The following is a 19253-nucleotide window of genomic DNA, read 5'->3' as shown; positions in this document are numbered from 1 at the left end:
CTACAACAGGGCAAGCTGGCTGCCATGCCCTCACCCCAGACACAGATTTTGGGCCAGAGGCTTGCAAGAGTGGTGAAAAATAATTTTTAAAGGTTTCCTCAGCTGTGTTTGAAGCAAGTCATGGGTCCTTTTTGTGAAGAAGACGGAGAATTGCTATTCTGACAGACATAAGGCGGAATTGCCTGGTGCCTGTCTTCACCCAAAAGGAAAGCAGTGGCCAACCTGGTGATAACAGAATAAACGATGCAAGAAGGTAGCTGAAGGCCATGGTACAAAAAGAGGTGGTAAGGGAACACTTAGCTACTTTGCCTCTGTCTATAATCTGTGAGAATTCTTGGAGAACAAGTGAGGTCCCTGCAGACTGGAGACAGGTAAATGTTGTCCCCATATTTTATTTATTTATTTATATTTATCAAATTTGTGTACCATCCTTCATCCGTAGATCTCAGGGTGGTACACAAATGCAAGACAAAAACATTAAATACTTGATAAGAACAAAACCAACAAACTAATAAACCTTCCCCCCCCCAACACATTTAAAAGAGGTATAAGATGTTAATTAGCCAAAGACCTGGTTGAAGGCACCAGTTGAACCACCCTGGGGAGAGCATGCCACAAATGGGGAGCCACAGCGGAAAAGGCCTGTTTTCATGTTGCTGCCTTCTTTCATGCATGGGGGCACATGAAGATCGGTCTCAAATGATGATCTTAGGGTTCAGGTAGGTTCATGTGAGGAAAGGCATTACTTGAGGTATTGTGGTCCTGAGTCATAGGACAAAGCCAGCACTTTGAATTGAGCCCAGAAACTAATCGGCAGCCAGTGCAGTCAGGCGAGGATCGGTGAGCAATCTGGCCACTAATTTCTGCAGCCAGAGGAATCTCATTTCTTTTTTTTGATAAAAGTTACAAACTTGGTGGATCAGGGGAATGCTGTGAATGTAGTGTACAGTGGTGCCCCGCAAGACGAATGCCTCGCAAGACGGAAAACCCGCTAGACGAAAGGGTTTTCCGTTTTGGAGGTGCTTCGCAAAACAAATTTCCTATGGGCTTGCTTTGCAAGACGAAAATGTCTTGCGAGTTCCTGCGGGTTTCCCCCCCTCCCCCCTTTTCTAAGCCGCTTAGCAGCTGATCCGCTAAGCCGCTTAACAGCTGATCCGCTAAGCCGCTAATAGCGCTAATACGCTAATGGGCTTGCTTCGCAAGACGAAAAAACCGCAAGACGAAGAGACTCGCGGAATGGATTCTTTTCGTCTTGCGAGGCACCACTGTATGTTGATTTCAATAAAACAGAGGTTGGACGGTCATCTGCTGTGAAAGCTTTAGTTGAGATTCCGACATTGCTGGGGGTTGGACTTGATGACCCTCAGGAGTCCCTTCCAACTCTACAATTCTGAGATTCTCTTATTCTAGAGATAAACAAATATAGCATGCCACAAAAATCTGAACAAGGTATAAAAAGCCATCTCTCTAAATAGGTTGGATTGACAATTCACCTAAATAGCGCAACACACCAAACTCCTTTTTCAAAGGTTTCAAGACATCTTTCCTAACACCAGTGAGAGACCGAAGTTGGGAGTTTCATATGTACAAAGCCACTGATGAAATCTGGGGCCTAATACTGAAATATGCATACTGCAACTAAAATATGGCCCCTCCTTAGAGATACAGACTAAATAATATCTGCTACTAAAATTCAGAGATTTCCAAGCACAGGAAGCAAAGGGCCAAATTCAGTAAAAGCCTCTATCAGGCTTTTATATCTGACTTCTGTGAATGTATTTCTTCTTGCTTTTTTAAAAAAGCAATTGTGTTAAGTCAATTACCCTAGAACAGAAACAATACGTGTTGGCGATGATCTTTAAAGCCTTAAATGGCTATGGTCCAGGATTCCTGAGAGATCACCTCCTCTCATAGCAACCTACCTGCTTCCTAAGATCAGAAGCAGGGTGGAAGCATCTAAAGGTGGAAGCATAATTGATGGTGACAAGCAATAGGGCCTTCTCGGTGGCTACACCAATACTATGAAACGCATTAACTTATGGATGCCCCCCTCTGGCTTTTTTCACCAGCTGGGGAAGACATTTGTATTCCAACAGGCCTTTGCCTTCAAGGTGCTGCTGTTTTATTTAAACCTATCTTTAAACCTATGCCTGTCATATCTTCCTTCACATTTTATTCTGCGACTTTATTTCTATCGTACATTTTTCATTGAATGTTTGTTGTATGTTATATTGCTTTAAATTGTTGTAGGAAACACTGAGTGGTGCATGGACACTAGAAATGTGAGACAGAAATCGCTATATAAATAATGAGCCAATTAATCTAAATACCCATAAAGCAATTGCTTAATTTAACAAGTCAGGGCGGATGCACCAGAATTCTCTAGACTACTGACAGTGTAACTACAATTCACCAAGTCAATGAAGGAAAACATTTACCTAAATTCACAGGTTCGGCGCATGCAAATACTTCTGAGCTTGCCTTTTACCGATGATAGGTAATAAAGAGAAAATTATGCTGAATCTTCTGGCTAGCTGTAGTTCCAAAGGCAAGGATCCACAAATTTTGGCTCAGCTCAGTAGACAAGTGACTATTCTGGGTTGCCACTGACATTTTCTCCTATCCCAGATTCCTGTGGTATGCAAAGCTCTACAGCAGGCAGAATCAGCACAACTCTTGGTGCTTCTGCATGCTCCAAAGCTCAGTGTAAATTGCAAGAAGCTCCCCCGCTTCCAACATTTCTCTTCATTCCAGAGGACTCGAAAGAAAGGAAATAGAGGTCTTACGTCATGCTGAATGTTGGCACTTCTGCCTGTTCCAAGCTTCAATGCAACAACACAGGAGACCTCCTCTGAGTTCTCTGCAATTTGTACTTCCTTCTGGGCATTTAAAGCTCTGATCCCAACCACACTTACCCAGGAGTCACCCCACTGAATTCAACAGGAGTTACTTCTGAATGCACATGGTTAGGATTGCAACCTAAACCTTTAAAACTTACGAAGATGTCCTGGAGTTTGACCTAAAGATATTTCACAATTGTTTTGGGGAAATAAAGCACACGGATCTAAGGGCACAATGCCTATTCAGCTATACTGTCAGCAGCTATACCTTTCAATACCACCCAGTCCACACACACACGTCCTGCATATTTCTATGTACACTTGTCAGAATGTAAATTCATTTTGACTGCATAACTCTACCAAGCCTTTCCTTGTGCACACACAATGCTTAACACGCAAGGCTTGTAAGACTCAATTATTTATCATTTATAGCTCTGGTTTGCAAGGCATACACCGAATAGGCATGCAATCAAAGTACACAAGAAAGATGGGCCCCTTATCTACTTGGCACAGCTCTAAACAGCAATCCCATGAGAAGAGGGAAAATATAGTAGAGCTGTACCAAATGCCCCCATGGCCCTCCTACACACAGTGCAGCCTAGTAGAAAGGCAGAGTGGTTGCCAGTCCCATCTGCTCATCTCGTCTTCCAAAAGAAAAACTCCAGCCTCTGCAAATCTTTCCAGATGCAGCGTTTTTGTCCAGCTAACCCCAGGTTTACTTCCCTCCACCAGAGTGCTTGGATATAGCAGCAAAAGGAGGAAGGCATAAAGGGGGAAGGATGAGTCATCCAGATGGAATGCAGGGGACTCTGCATCCCTCCTTTAGGGAGAAGAACAATTCCTAGATGATCACCATGCCTCCACAATTTAGAGTTGGGCACCTCCTTGAGCAGCTGGAATGACACACCTAATAAGGTGAATGCTTTAGCTTCAAAAATCCAAGTTACATTTGTGTGGTTTTAGTGCTGGACCTGGAAAACCTAATGACACCTATCTATCAACATAATGGGAACATTAATGGGGCTGGAATTTTTTTAGAAATTTCCAAGAACCTGTTTCAGATTTTTAGTGCCAGCCAGAATGGGTCCAGAGGTAAAACCCACTAACAAAAAAATTCTAGCTCAAGCTATCGAAAACCTGGAATTTTGCAGGCCTAAATATAAATGATTTACCTCATAGGATTGGCATGAAGATAAATGAGAATTATTGCCATGCACTTTGCGATTGAATATGCTTTGGAAGAAATTATCATATATGCCAGATTCTGGCTTCCAGCTCCAAGAAATGGAGGAGGCAGTGCATCTGTTTGCACATACACGTAAGTCCCTGAAAAGTACAATACAAGACAGGCCGGGGGGGGGGCAGTGTCTATCATTCAGGCAAGTGAAGCCCAGAGACAGTCATGGAGAAACCAGCTCTGTTCCTTCTTTGCCCAATGGCAACAGATGGATAGCAGGGAAGGCCCCCCACTCATACTACCCAAACTCCTGAAAGGCATTTCACCAATAATGATGATGATGATAATGACTACCACCAGGCAGATCGATCAGGTGGAGCTTAGAACTCAAATCACATCTTCACCATACATTTAAAGCTCACTCACACCACTTTAACAGTCATGGCTCCCCACCCCCCAAACAACACTGGAAACTGTGGCTTTTTTAAGGGTGCTGGGAAGTGCAGCTCTGTGAAGAGCCTCCTAACCAAGTACCCTTTATGTACAGTTCCCAGGATTATTTGTGGGGAGCCATAATAGTGCTTGAAATATGTGTTTTGGATGTGATCTCAGGCACTGCAGTGAATCTGCATTGGCCAAGTAAACATTGCACACTTAAGTAAAAAGGCAAAATTCCTCAAAGTGGGTGGTATTAAAAGAATAAATGTTTCTGGGATGTCTGGAGAAACAGAAAAATGAGTATGATAGTTTTGGTTACTATCCCTAAGTTTACTCATGCACATAGTAATTATTTTCTACATTAAGGGAAGCCCCTGTTACAGGAATACTTAATGCAGAACCCTTGGGGTTTCATTATATCCTGTAACAAATATTGAATGGTCAACTGTCACCAAGTCTACCATCTTCTAAGAAGCAACGGGTGTAAGAGATATTCAACATATGTTTCCTGCTATATTCACAGAATGAGGATCAGATGCCAATCTACTGGGAAACATAGGGCAACCCTAATGGAAAGAGATCATTTTATGGAAGAGATAAGCAAGATTAACCTCATGCAAGTAACAAGAATGGAGAAAATGCACAGGCTATGAAAGAAACCAACACAAAGGCCAAAAGCACAATAGCACTAGAAGGATTTGAGATTTACAAGGTGCAAAGGGAGAGAGAGTAGTAGAAAAGGTGCAAGTCACCTTTTGCAAGTGTGTTTATATGCATGTGAACAGAAACAAAGTTCATGAAAAATTTCTTGCCCATCTGTGCCACAACGCAGCTGAGCAGCAAGGCTGACTTTGGCCAGAAGGAATTGTCATTTGCCTTGGGCCAGCGGTTCAACTTCCAAGGCTCTGAAATGGAGAGATGTTTAAGAAGTAACAGGAGGCTTGAACCATGGGCAGATACACTGGTCTGTATAAACGAATAGGGGCATTAGAAAAAAATAACAGAGGCAATCCAAAGACCTGGCCAAGTCTGATGCAGTGATGGATGGGGGAAGCAGACTATGGACAAGAAACAGGCTTGCTAGAAAAATCTGTCTATACTTGGGGAAGGTTCCTGCACCTTTTAGAACTTGCACAGAAAAAGAAGTCCTGCCAGGTGCAAGTTCTTCTTTGGCCCCAATACTATGCTATGTGTGTGTGTGTGAAATTCACCTTTCTGTGGCCACTTCTAAAAATACACAAAAGGTCCTGTGGCAACAGAGGGAAAATATCGTTTAGGTTGGGGAGGGAGGTGTTTGAATCTCAGAAAGCAGGAAAAAGAGAGAGAGAGGTAGAAGCTAGCACAAAGTGTTAGCAATGGGGAGAGGAGAAACGTGTGTATGGGGGGGGGGTGAATTCGCAGGTGCAAATGCGAGTCAAAAAGCTGGTTCCGAGGATTAGATAGATAGCTAACTAGACAGAGATGGAGGGGAAAGCGAAGGGATTTTCTAGCAGAGGCAAGGAAGAGAGCCGAGAGCCTGGAAAACAAGCAGCTCCTTCGCCTTAGGCGGGAAAGAAACGAGGCTTCTGCGCGGAGCCCGGGCGCCGACGGCCTTCTCGGGATGTCGGCGGCGGCGGCAGCATCTGGCTCGGGCCCAGGTCCGCCCGCTCGGCTCCTTTTCTCCTGCCTCCCCTCGTTCTCCAGTCTTGAGGCCGGGGTTCCCTCAGACGAGAGCCCAGGGCCGCTCCCGGCGCGCGGCTCCACACTAGGCCGCGCATCCCCGAGCTTGCGTAGCCGGCGCGGCCGAGCGCGGGAAGGCGGGAGCCGAGGCCGGGTCTGGTGCCGATGTTTGTTGTGCAGGATGGTGAGGGAGGGAAGGAGGGCGGCGAAAGCTCCTTTTCTCTCTCTCACACACACACACACACGCCCCCCCCCACCCCGGTACCTGGTCCGTGATGCTGAGAATCCCCATCTCCGGGCGGGGCCGCCCCCCGCGCTTCGCTCAGCAGCGCCGCCGCCTCCTCCGAGCTCCCGGCATCGATCGCGCTTCGGCTGCCGCGGCGCCCTCCGGCTGCTGGTGGTGGGCGGCGAGAGCAAACTGAGCCCGCCCACCGGAGGGAGGAAGGCAAGCGAGAGGAGGAGGAGGAGGATGTAGGCCTGCGCCGAAGCAGCGACCCCTGCCGGGGAGGCCCGGCCGCCGAGGCCCGCCCTGTCCCCGGGGGCGGCGAGGCCAGCAGCCCGCCTTGCGCATCCCGAGCGAGGGCTGAGGGGACCCTCGTTGCAGGCCTTGTCTCCTGAGGGGAGAAACGGCCCAGGCCTGAGGCGCTCACGCAGCATCCTGAGAGGCGGGAGGCGGCTTATTATTTTTACCTCAGGCGGTTCCAACGGCTTTAAATTTATTCTGGTTTCCTTTTCCCGCAAATATTATTTTTGTTGCTTCACTTAATTGGGGGATGCAGGGCACCTTTGGCGCCTCAGAGTAGCACCCAAGCACGTGGCACTAGCCAGGCCATATCCACACTCAGCCATATGGGCTGGTAAGAAATAAATTATTATTTTTATTATTAATTATTATTCCTGTCCCCAGATGCCTACTGAAACATCCCATACCCCATCGCTTTTTGTTTTCTTTCCCAACACACAAAAGTACTGTGATTTGGTGTTTCTTAGGGGATCCTCCCTTCTAAATTTCCTCACCCATTATGTTGTGAGACCTAAGGGACTGGGCTGCAAATACAATTTTTTTAACGTTTTGTGAAGTGCAATATACAAAATGCGGCACTAGGTGGTGAAAGTGAGCTATGCAAGATTTGATGTATTTTTTCAAAACTTTTTTTTTTAAACTAAAAAAGCATTTTCACGGTGTTTTTTTAATATGTGTGCAAATTCCATGCTGCTTGATGCACAGGAAAGGCAACACCAAGGGAGGGTTTCCATTTCGATTTAGCCATTCTGATTTGGGACTGTGGTGGTGTTCGCTCTGTATTGATTAACGTGAAGATGGCGAGCATATGCAAGCCACTATCAGAGTGATCCCCCAAGGCTCAGAGTTGGCACTAGGGCCTTCTCAGTAGTGGAGCCCTCCCTGTGGAACATGCTCCCTTCAGATGTCAAAGAGATAAATACACAACTTTTAGAAGAGATCTCAAGGCAGCCCTCTATTGGGAGGTTTCTAATGCTTGATATTTCATTGTGCTTTTATATATCCTGTAAGCCACCCAGAGTGGCTGGGCAAACCCAGCCAGATGGGTGGGGTAGAAATAATAACATTATTATTATTCGCAAACAGACGCAGCCAGAGGGTTTGACTCGGAAGAAGCCCTAGCTTCAGTTCAAGTAGGCTTACTTTTTCCTAGGTGAGCAAGGGTGCCAACTTGAACAAGATATTGGGGGGAGCCAGGTAAACCCAGCCCTACATTTGATCACATGATGCATTACATGCACAGCATTTGAATGGCAATGTCCATCAATTTTTTTTGAGGGGGTGACCCCCCTCAAATATTTTATTGGAGGGGCCGAAGACCCCTCTGCCCCTAGAAGCAGGTGAGAGTGCTTTAAGGTGGCAGGCCTAAAAATATTGCAGACCCTCCAAGTGTCCCTATTTTCTCGATTTACAGATTTGATCCTAGAACGTCCTTGGGACGTTCCTTTTTTCATTGGAGAAATGTTGAAGGGTCTCCTTCTTCTTTGGCGATCGCTTGTAGCTGAGTAAAATAGCCTTCCATGAACACGGTTTTAACAGTGAGTACGTAAGTGACTGTAGAGGCCAAGTCTGGATCCACACGTCCTTCCACAGTGGGCACAAGGTTTCTAGGAGGGAATTGATCATGGTGAGGGTTTGTCAAATGTGTCTTCCTCTTAGCATGTTTCTCCCTTTTGTCCTGAGTTCAAGTGTCTTCAAAACCCATGACACCTTTGGTAAAGGCTGTTTGCCAATGGGAGCGCTCGCAGGCCAGTGTTTCCCAATTGTTGATGTTTATACTACATTTTAAAGATTTGCCTTGAGATAGTCTTTAAACCTCTTTTGTTGACCACCAGCATTACACTTTCCATTTTTAAGTTCAGAATAGAGTAGTTGCTTTGGAAGACAGCAATCAGGCATCCGAACAACATAACCAGTCCAACAAAGTTGATGTTGAAGAATCATTGCTTTAACACTGATGACTTTTGCTTCTTCTAGTACACTGGCATTATAATAATAATAATATAATAATAATTTGTTATTTGTACCCCGCCCATCTGGCTGGGTTTCCTCAGCCACTCTGGGCGGCTTCCACAGAAACCAAAAATACACTAAAATCATACATTAAAAACTTCCCTGAACAGGGCTGCCTTAAGATGTCTTCTGAATGTCAGGTAGTTGTTTATCGCTTTGACACCTGATGGGAGGGCGTTCCACAGGGCGGGCGCCACTACCGAGAAGGCCCTCTGCCTGGTTCCCTGTAGCTTCACTTCTCGCAATGAGGGAACCGCCAGAAGGCCCTTGGCGCTGGATCTCAGCGTCCGGGCAGAACGATGGGGGTGGAGACGCTCCTTCAGGTATACTGGGCCAAGGCCGTCTAGGGCTTTAAAGGTCAACACCAACACTTTGAATTGTGCTCGGAAACATACTGAGAGCCAATGTAGGTTCTTTCAAGACCGGTGTTATGTGGTCTCGGCGGCCGCCCCCAGTCACCAGTCTAGCTGCCGCATTCTGGATTAGTTGTAGTTTCCGGATCACCTTCAAAGGTAGCCCCACGTAGAGCACATTGCAGTAGTCCAAGCAGGAGATAACCAGAGCATGCACCACTCTGGCGAGACAGTCCGCGGGCAGGTAGGGTCTCAGCCTGCGTACCAGGTGGAGTTGGTAGACAGCTGCCCATTAGTTGGAGGGTATGAGGTTATGCAACCCCCAAGCCAAGGTAACAAATAATTATACAACCTTTAGAAGACGGCTGAAGGCAGCCTTGTATAGGGAAACTTTTTAATGTTTGGAAGCCACCCAGAGTGACTGGGGCGTTGCTGTTAGATGGGCGGGGTATAAATAATATTAGTAGTAGTAGTAGTAGCAGTAGTATGGAGTAGGACATCCCTATTTTCATCAGAGAAATGTTGGAGGGTATGTTAACTGATTAATAAAAGCTACATGTGCAAAACTCATGAAAGGTATAGGCAACTCTCTATTTACACTTGGGGTTACGTTCCAGGGGATAACGCGTACAGCCAAAATTGCATATAGTCAAAACACGTTGGGTGCTGTGGCAGGTGGAATTTCCAGAGTCTTTTTTCCCTGGATACCCACGCACTTTTATTTTATTTATTTTTTTATTTCACCAAGTGCATAAAGCTGAATGCACACAAGTTAAATGTGTGTAAGTTGTGAATAACCTGTGTATGTGCCGTTTAAAGAAACAGCGTCCATGTTTCTCAGTGCCCACAATATTCATTCCTCAATAAAAAGGTGTTGCATGTATTGCTTCTAGGAAGGTGATTATAAGAGGAGTTCCCAAAAGGTGGCCTGTGGTGTGGACCACCTTTAAGCTTCATTCAGGGGGACTGCGGCATTTCTGTAAAAATAAAATAAACATTATAGCATCTAGCATGGTATGTTACGATTGCTTCACAAGGCAGAATAATTATTAAGTGGTCCTCCAAGAGCCCAGCAAATTTGAACTGGTCTATGGAAGCGGGAGAGTTTGGGAAACATTGGCGTGTAGGATTAGAGCCATAGGATTTGCACTGTTAAATAAACATCCAGATTGATATCCTGTGTTGGTTCAGGCTGTGTGCATAACTCGTGAAAGTTAGTTTCATAACTATCCAGAGAGTAGAGAAATAATGACTTATAATAGCATCAATTTAATCTGGCATAAGCATGCAATTACAGCTGAGTTGAACAATAGCCACTGGCAGGAAAATGTTTATGACTCTTCCCTAAATATAAAATGACAGACCTCTCACAGGTCTCCTAAGAATAGATTTCCAGCCAAGATGTCTCAAGAGTATGCATTTGATCCTGTCCTGTCATTACAAACCCATGCTCATTCTTCATATTGCCAGGATCAGACTATTTCACCTTGTCACAGTTGTTAAGAGCAAAGCAGAATGTCAGATAATTAGATTTCCTGTCAGTTCCATTTATTTGGCATATTGGAGCAGAACTGCTGTCTTTCTTTTTCATTATTTCTTCACACTCATTGCATATTAACAGAATTGAGATCGGCTCCTACCACTAGCTCAATCTCAAGCCTTAAATGTGCTTTCCTTTCTGTATATCATAATGAAGATACTGTGTCAAACATATGTGTTGCTTTTACAGGATTGCATGGGGCGGGCTGTATTTGTGGTGAGGCTTTGGCACAGAATTTCTCAGGCCCAGTAGAGGGCAGTATCCACTGTACTTTCCAGTGCCATGGTTAAAAATTGGCTATGCAGTAACCAATGGATTTCCAGTTGCCAACTTCTTAATCTGCCCCTGAAATTCTGCTTCTAACAGTGGCTGAATATGCAGAACATTAGCAGGAGGTTATGCTTCTCTCCATGCTGTGAAAAGCTTTGCCTGATTTCTGCAAGTCACTGTTAAAGGCACAAGGGGAAGGCAAGCTTTCACCTGGCACAGGATTAGACCAGAGAAGTGCCTAAATTGCAGCACTGGTTATTACATATCTATCTATCTACTCAGTTGCCTGCGCCATTTCATGATATCATGGTCAGATGGGCATGAGGCTTTTTTTTTAGGAGGTGGGACCTTTTGAAAGGACAGAGGTTCTCAGTATGAAGTGAATCCCGATTTATCTTATTTAAAGCATTTATCAACTGCTTTTCAGCACGCGCACACACCTAAAATGATGGTCATGAAATAACATCAAACATTGTAAACCTGGACAGACAAAACCTGGATTTTTTTAAATAGCTACTTAATAGGCCACAGATGCCTACATAAAATGCATATGGCTAGCTGCCTCTTAAAATCAAGCAGTGATTGGAGGGACCTCAGCTAGAGGAGCTTTTGAGAGGTGAGAGCCTCAGAGGGAAAAAGTTTAACCTATACTCCCATCAACCTAGCATCCTACATATGCATGGAATATGGCAATAATAAGAGATGGAGATCAAATACTGCATTCAGGTTTGGCCCCAAAGAAAAAATACAAAGCTCTATTTATAATTCCAAATGCATTTTACTTCTCTAGGTGTCTAACCTTGCTTTCATTTTTTAAATTATGAGATGTCAAATCAGTGCCAGGATTTGGAGGGACTTCAGACAAAGCATTCTCAGTAGGCCCCTGTAAAATAGAAGATGCGAACAGATAATTCTCTCCCATTGCCTCCAACCTATTTGGTTGCCAAAGTGCACTGAGTGAAATTTGCAATGCTGCTGGGACCGTTGCCACTCCCTGTGTGATTCCTACCTTAAAGTAATTAATTAATCTTTCTAACGGTTGCAAAAGGAATTTGTAATACTGTATAGGTGCTTTGCATTAATTGTATTGGGGCGTGTTCTGATAGCTGAGTCCTGCACAGCACTCTGTGGGATTTAAAAATGAAATGAACCATGATTCATCCAAGCAGCATTTCAGAGATTTTCCTAGCAGAGCAGATATTGAATATGCATCCCAAGGCTGCATGCCTCTCTATACTAGGAGTAACTTTACTGTACACAGAGGCTGCAGTCCGATACACACTGCATATTTCAAATAAACTTGCCTAGGAATGGGCTGTGCAACTGGGAGTATACCATGAGAGATTTGCTGTGTACAGGATCAGCCTTACTTGAAGCAGTTCCTTTGAACATTCAGTTCCAGAAAGGGTGTTGCTTTCATCTCCCTATTCTCTTGTATCTGTGTGTCATTAAAATACATATGAGCTCCAGTCTAAAGGAGTGGGATGATTATTTTGACTTTGTACTTCAAGTGCAAAAATGGCTCAAGAAGCGAGCTCTGCTTCAGTGTTGTTTCCTGGATTGGGTCCCAGAAAAGCCATGTTGTCTGTTAGCACACCTCCTGCAATGGGTAGACTGAAGATCTAGATCTACTAGCAGATCTCTGAGTGGTTTGCAATAGATCACCAAGGAATTCTGACTCTTCTGTTCTGACAAAACAACTTACCACATCTAAAATAGGCAGTCAAAAGGAAGAGAGCTAACCAGGAGCAGACTTTTGGCTGACGGGACTGTGAGCTCAGATCTGGCCCTGAAAAGAAATTCCTAGGTTCAGAATGTGCTCAGAAGCACCCAAATCTATTGATAGTTCAGAGGGTTTGAGTACAAAAACAAGTAGATCTTAACAAGCCTGAAGTCTGCCCTCTCCAGTCCTAAGAGAGTCTTGCAGGATTGCCCAATCACTTTTGAGCTGCAGAACTGATGTTGTTACAGGTGTCACATATTATTCTGCACTTGTAAAGCAATCAGTCTTTTAGTGTGGCAGCATCTACACTTTGGAACTCGCTGCCCATTGACATCAGGCAGGTGTCTTTATTGTATTCTTTTCAGCACTTGCTTAAAACATTTTTGTTTAGGCAAGCCTATCCAGACACATAGGTGTTGATATGTTTTAATCTCTTTAAAAGGTAAAGGGACCCCTGACCATTAGGTCCAGTCGTGGCCGACTCTGGGTTTGCAGCGCTCATCTCGCTTTATTGGCCGAGGGAGCCGGCGTACAGCTTCTGGGTCATGTGGCCAGCATGACTAAGCCGCTTCTGGCGAACCAGAGCAGCGCACAGAAACGCCGTTTACCTTCCTGCCAGAGGTAAAGGTATCTACTTGCACTTTGACGTGCTTTTGAACTGCTAGGTTGGCAGGAGCAGGGACCGAGCAACAGGAGATCACCCCGTCATGGGGATTCGAACAACCGACCTTCTGATTGGCAAGTCCTAGGCTCTGTGGTTTAACCCACAGCACCACCCGCGTCCCACTTAATCTCTTTAGTCTGCTGTTAATTTTAATTATCTTAAAATGTTTTTAAATTTACTCCATTTTAACTGTTTTTATTGATCATTTCTATATTTTTTGTAAACTGCTTAAGGCTTTTACAGTGGTACCTCTAGATGCGAACGGGATCCGTTCCAGAGCCCCGTTTGCATTTAGAAGCAAACGTAACCAGCGATGGCACGTCTGCGCACATGCGCGTCACTTTTCGCCGCTTCTGTGCATGACATCATTTTGAGCGCATGCGCAAGCGGTGAAACCCGGAAGTAACAAACTCCATTACTTCCGGGTTGCCGTGGAGCACAACTCGAATGTGCTCATCCCGAAGCACATTCAACCCGAGGTATGACTGTATTACAATGAAGTGGTATATAAATTTTGTTAGATAGGGGGGGAAATGGAATTAAAGGGACAGAAGGAAATTGTTTCTTTTCTGTGATGCTATAAAATCCTGAAGTATCATTATGTTGAATGCTGCAGGGCAGAGGCACAGGAAGGAATGATGATTTTGGCTACTTCTCCGTGTGACTTGGCCTCAGACAGCCTGTCTGGGTGTCAACTTTAATCATTGGTTCAAATGAGTTCATGGAGGAGGGATTGGAGATTGCGCTGCCAAGGCTATTTATAATTATGTTATTGGACCTGTAATTAGCCGTGTTACCTAACAGTGAAATCAAGGTGAAATGACATAGGCCTAAAGATCAGCTGCTGACATTTTCATTCACCGCTGAACACTTTCTCTGGATCTACTAGAGAAGGAGAACAGGGAAAGTGCATATACCATTTACATTTTTTTTCACAAAGACACCAAAGTGCAAAGCTGGACAGGTTTTTGAAAAGATCACCCAACCCATTCTTCTGTCCACTATTCCTGACTGCACTGCTGGAAAGTGTTAAAATTTCCAAATGCTCTTTTATAATAATAATTTTCTCTCCCCAATAAGTCATTGATGTATACATCTCAGGATTTTTTGCCAGGCAGGTGGGGGCAGTGTGGTCATAACAGTTGCTACTGGCATAAAACTGATAGCACTTTACAGTGGTACCTCAGGTTAAGAACTTAATTCGTTCTGGAGGTCTGTTCTTAACCTGAAACTGTTCTTAACCTGAGGTACCACTTTAGCTAATGGTGCCTCCTGCTGCGCCGCCATGCAATTTCTGTTCTCATCCTGAAGCAAAATTCTTAACCCGAGATACTATTTCTGGGTTAGCGGAGTCTGTAACCTGAAGTGTCTGTAACCTGAGGTACCACTGTATGGTTGTCGTTGAACCTTACACACCCTCCAGTATTTCTCAGATGAAAATAGGGATGTCTTATTTCATATTTATAAATATAATTATATCCCTCCCATCTGAAGGCAGCCCTGTTTAGGGAAGCTTTTAATGTTTAACAGACTATTGTATTTTAATATTTTGTTGGAAGCCGCCCAGATGGGTGGGGTATAAATAAATAAATAATGATGATGATGATGATGATGATGATGATGATGATGACTGGGTTGCGCCGGCCACACTGGGTGGCTTCCAGCACATATAAAAACATAATAAAGCATTAAATATATAAAAACCATCCATATACAGGGCTGCAAGTGTCTTCTAAAAGTTGTATAAGTATCTCCTTGGTTCAGGGGTCACATAACTCCATACCCTCCATCTTTTCTTTGATGGAAATAGGGATGTCCTAAGGAAAAGTGAGACATTCTGGGATCAAATCAGAAACTGGGACAGCTTCTGTATATCTGGGACGTTTAGAGGGTCTGACCTTAGCATTGTAATCCCAACCGTTTCTACTCAGAAGCAATTCCTATTGAATTCAGTGAAGCTTAAGGTAAAGGTAAAGGTACCCCTGCCCGTACGGGCCAGTCTTGACAGACTCTGGGGTTGTGCGCCCATCTCACTTAAGAGGCCAGGGGCCAGCGCTGTCCGGAGACACTTCCGGGTCACGTGGCCAGCGTGACATCGCTGCTCTGGCGAGCCAGAGCCGCACACGGAAACGCTGTTTACCTTCCCGCTGGTAAGCGGTCCCTATTTATCTACTTGCACCTGGAGGTGCTTTCGAACTGCTAGGTTGGCAGGCGCTGGGACCGAGCAGCGGGAGCGCACCCCGCCGCAGGGATTCGAACCGCCGACCTTTCGATCGGCAAGCCCTAGGCGCTGAGGCTTTAACCCACAGCGCCACCTGCAGCTTATTCCCAGGTAAATTGGGTTAGGATTGTATCTTTATTCTTGGTCCAGCCTGTTGCTACTGAAAGAAAATGAGAGGATACTAACACTACAGCAGCTCAATGTCTCTAAGCATCAGAGCAGGGACAATGCCTTTTGGAGAAGAGAAAGGCGGTATCTTGTAGTATCCTTATCTATATTGGTTTATTTGCAAACTAGCATGTTCACAGCCCAGAGGCAATTTGTGTGTTGCCTAGCATTGGCTCTCATACATCAATATTACACTGAGGCTGGATAAACAAAAGGCTCATTGGCAAGCTTGCTGGCTCTGATATCACAGAAGAGCTTGGTACCCTAGGGGCAAGCAGCTGAGTGCTGTACAAGGAAGGCTTAAACTTCTAAAGGCAATGCACAACATCTGTCAAACTGATTGTTATGTACTGAGTTGAATAGGATCCAAAAGGCAGCAGTCTGATTGGTCCTAGAACAATAGGGTCCAGAATGCAGCAGTCTGATTGGTCCTAGAACAATGCAGCAGTATGATTGGTCCGCAGGAGCCTCCCAATCCAGCTCCAGGTGGAAGTGAATCTGCAACCTGATTGGCCTACAGGAGAATCCCGGAATTAGGCAATCATGTGCTGCCCATTGTGTAAATAATGTATATAAAGCAGATATTTTAGGGGAACTTTCATTCCTCACTACTATGAGCTGAATAAAGAGCATGAAATCCACACTCGACTCTATTTCACTGATTAATTCATCAAATCTGAATGATAGTTGGTACAAATAAGTTGAGCAGTTTTATAGGAACATAGAAAGTTGCCTTACTACATCAGGCTATTTATTGCCCCACCTAGCTCAGCATTGCCTGCACAGCAGCTGGCAACAGCTCTTCGTGACATTCTCATAAATGTGCCTTTCCCCCAGCCGGAGTTGCCGGTGACTGAACTCATGATCTTCTGCATGCAACTCATGTGATCTGTCCCTGAGCTTTAGCCCTTCCCATCCTGCATAATGAACAACCATGGGCCACAGACAGGCAGATTACAATCCCAGATGTCATGCATAGGTAGAGAGATAATGAGAAGGGGCCAGAGATAAGCTCAGCCACTCCTGTAGGGAAAGAAGAACCAGAGCAGGTATCCAGGAAATACACCAGGCTGCTGCTCCTTTCCTTTTCGACATCCCATGCTGTCATGGACTGGCTTGGATGCACCCGGAAACTTTCCCCCTCCACCTAATTCACCTTCCACCTGCTCATTGTTGTAAATAAAAATATGCCCTTTTCCCTTATGGGGTATCCAAGAGCTCATATAGAGTCCTTACATAGGTTCCCTATTGGTAGGAGAAAATAACAGAGGCCAACCAGAGAATATTGAGAAGCAAAGCAGCTAGTAAGCTTGATCTTTATTGATCTGTTGCAACAGGGTGCTCCCCTCTGTTACGGCTAAAATCTGGGTGCGAGCCTGCTCTGCCACCCAGCTCATCGGACTAAGTCCGTGGGTCCCTGCGGAGGAAAATGAGCTCAGCCGGAGACAGGAGCAAACAGCAGAAGATCCAAGTTTATTGCGCAACAGGTTCAAGGCAAGATTGAACAGTGAGAAAGGGGTGACATGAGTTTTTGAAACTCCCTCCATGTCCCAGAATACAGTGCAAAACACGTCATGAATACATTAAAGAGAGGTTTGGTTACACAGATTACATCATGAATATATTAAAGGGAGGTTGGGTTACACAGATTAACATATGGAGGAGGGAGGGGGGAATATGCAGAGCTGGAGATATGCGCAGATAAACACTTCCTGGGGATGAGAAAACAATGGTCCCAAATATGCATAGTTTGCCACCTGACATTGCCTGGAGGAAAGGCTGATCAGAGTGATTTGACAGGATTAGGGTCTTGACACCTTGAGGGATTATGGAGGAGGGGTGATGGAGTCCTAGAGAAATTGAGCAAATATATTGTGGCAAAGAAGGTGAAGAAGACATGCCCCCCCCCTTTCCGTAACACCTCACACGCAGGAGAGGAGGAGGAACCCCGAAAAATGGCGTGCAAGGCCTTATAAAGACTTTTGAAATTCCCACCCTGTAGATCAGGACCACCCCCAGAAACATTATGTATTCATCACAGAAGGGGCGTAACCTAAGACCACCCCTCAGATAAGGCTGCATGTCGTTTTCTCCTGTCGCTTTGTTTATTTCCTGTCTGGCAGGTTACTTGATTGGATTTCTTGGGGAGCCTGGGCAGTCTTTTGTAATGATAAGGCTCACACCCTTATTCAAACACAGATTAAGACAGGATTTGTGAAGGAAGAGACAATGGGGAGGCTTTTCCATTTTGACCATGCAGAGAAACATTTGCTCAGTTTAGGAATCAAAATGGTTCCAGGTTGGCTTTCCTGTGCTGATCTATGTACGTGTAGTTATGAACGTTGCCATATATCTAAGACCATAAAATTCCTATCACATCATCACCCGACTTGATGAACCCTTTATGGAGAATTCAAAAGCTTGCACCCTACTTATTAACATTTCGGTTGCCTTGATGCAGCTTTTGTGCTTCTTTTTTTTGAAATAATTTTTTGTTTTGTTTTACAAATATAAAATTATAACAAAACAGCCACACACATCCACAGTTAGGAGATTCCTCGGAATCTCTGGACTTCCCACTTTGGAGGGGAAGGTGGGTCCTATTGTTAAATCTTTTCTACTGCATCTATTTCAGTAGCCCATGTTTTATAAAACACCATTAACTCAATAGTACTTGCTACATTACAAGTGTTATTGCAATCCTGCTAGTCTTTTCATCTGGTTACAGTGGTCTTCCAAGATAAATTATAAAATTTCCCCCATTCTTTATTGAAGTTTTGGTCTTCTTGGTTCCTGAGCTTTCCAGTCAATTTTGCTATTTCGGCATAGTCCAACAGTTTAATTTGCCATTCTTCTCTGCTAGGGACTTTATCTTCTTTCCATCTCTGGGATAATAGCATCCTTGCTCCTGTTGTCACAGATGTTTGTGCTTTTTCATGAGAGTCACCAGGGCTTCCTCAGCTTTTTATATAAAGCAGGCTGTGCTTGTGCCACAATGAGGTGCACTGTCACCTCGAAAAATAATCCCAACAATTTACTCTTTTGGCTGTCCTAAACACTGTACTTCACATTGCAACATAGCTGTCAACGTTTCCCTTTTTTTAAAGGGAAATTCCCAATACAAACAACCTAAATAAAAGTATTGTTGTATTTTATGCTTGTTGTTTGTTATGTTTGTGTCTGTTGGGGGTGGATTTCTGTGTTGGGGGGGTGAGGGGTTTGTGTTATGTAAATAAAATTTCCAATAAAATTTTAAAAAATCAAATAAAGGGAAATTCCCTTATTCCAAATAGGATTCCTCGCAAGAAAAGGGAAAAGTTGACAGCCATGCATTGCAAAGTGAGGCTACCACTGATCCGAAAGCTGCGACCTTTCCCTGCTTAGCCCTGTTTAGGGAAGCTTTTAATGTTTAATTTGTTGTTGTTTAGTCGTTTAGTCGTGTCCGACTCTTTGTGACCCCATGGACCAGAGCACGCCAGGCACTTCTGTCTTCCACTGCCTCCCGCAGTTTGGTCAAACTCATGCTGGTAACCTCAAAAACACTATCCAACCATCTCGTCCTCTGTCGCCCCCTTCTCCTTGTGCCCTCCATCTTTCCCAACATCAGGGTCTTTTCCAGGGAGTCTTCTCTTCTCATGAGGTGGCCAAAGTAGTGGAGCCTCAG

The 19253-nt window shown here is 44.6% G+C and overlaps 1 protein-coding gene and 1 long non-coding RNA gene across 3 annotated transcripts in view; both read right to left on the bottom strand.

Annotated features, from left to right (window-relative positions):
- The window catches only part of ANKRD52 (ankyrin repeat domain 52), a 70246-nt gene extending 63701 nt beyond the window's left edge, over positions 1 to 6545 (bottom strand). Inside the window, exon 1 of one of the 2 annotated variants that reach the window (XM_079966348.1) lies at positions 6380 to 6545. In XM_079966348.1, coding sequence (XP_079822474.1) covers positions 6380 to 6406 — 27 coding nt within the window. In that variant the 5' untranslated portion in view covers positions 6407 to 6545. The remainder of the gene's footprint in view (positions 1 to 6379) is intronic. The other variant, XM_079966347.1, reaches the window with a different exon arrangement.
- Positions 6546 to 16874: 10329 nt separating this feature from the next.
- LOC307210514 lies at positions 16875 to 17613 on the bottom strand. The gene is made up of 2 exons (XR_013836046.1): positions 17511 to 17613; positions 16875 to 16935 (listed from the first exon to the last, which is right to left on the bottom strand). It is a non-coding gene; the product is annotated as an uncharacterized lncRNA (long non-coding RNA).
- Between the last annotated feature and the right edge of the window lie 1640 nt (positions 17614 to 19253).

This window comes from Podarcis cretensis (assembly GCF_951804945.1).
Source record: "Podarcis cretensis genome assembly, chromosome: 2".
Lineage (NCBI taxonomy): Eukaryota > Metazoa > Chordata > Lepidosauria > Squamata > Lacertidae > Podarcis > Podarcis cretensis.
Note: the sequence above shows the minus strand (reverse complement) of the source record. Positions and strands in the feature narration are given on the sequence as shown.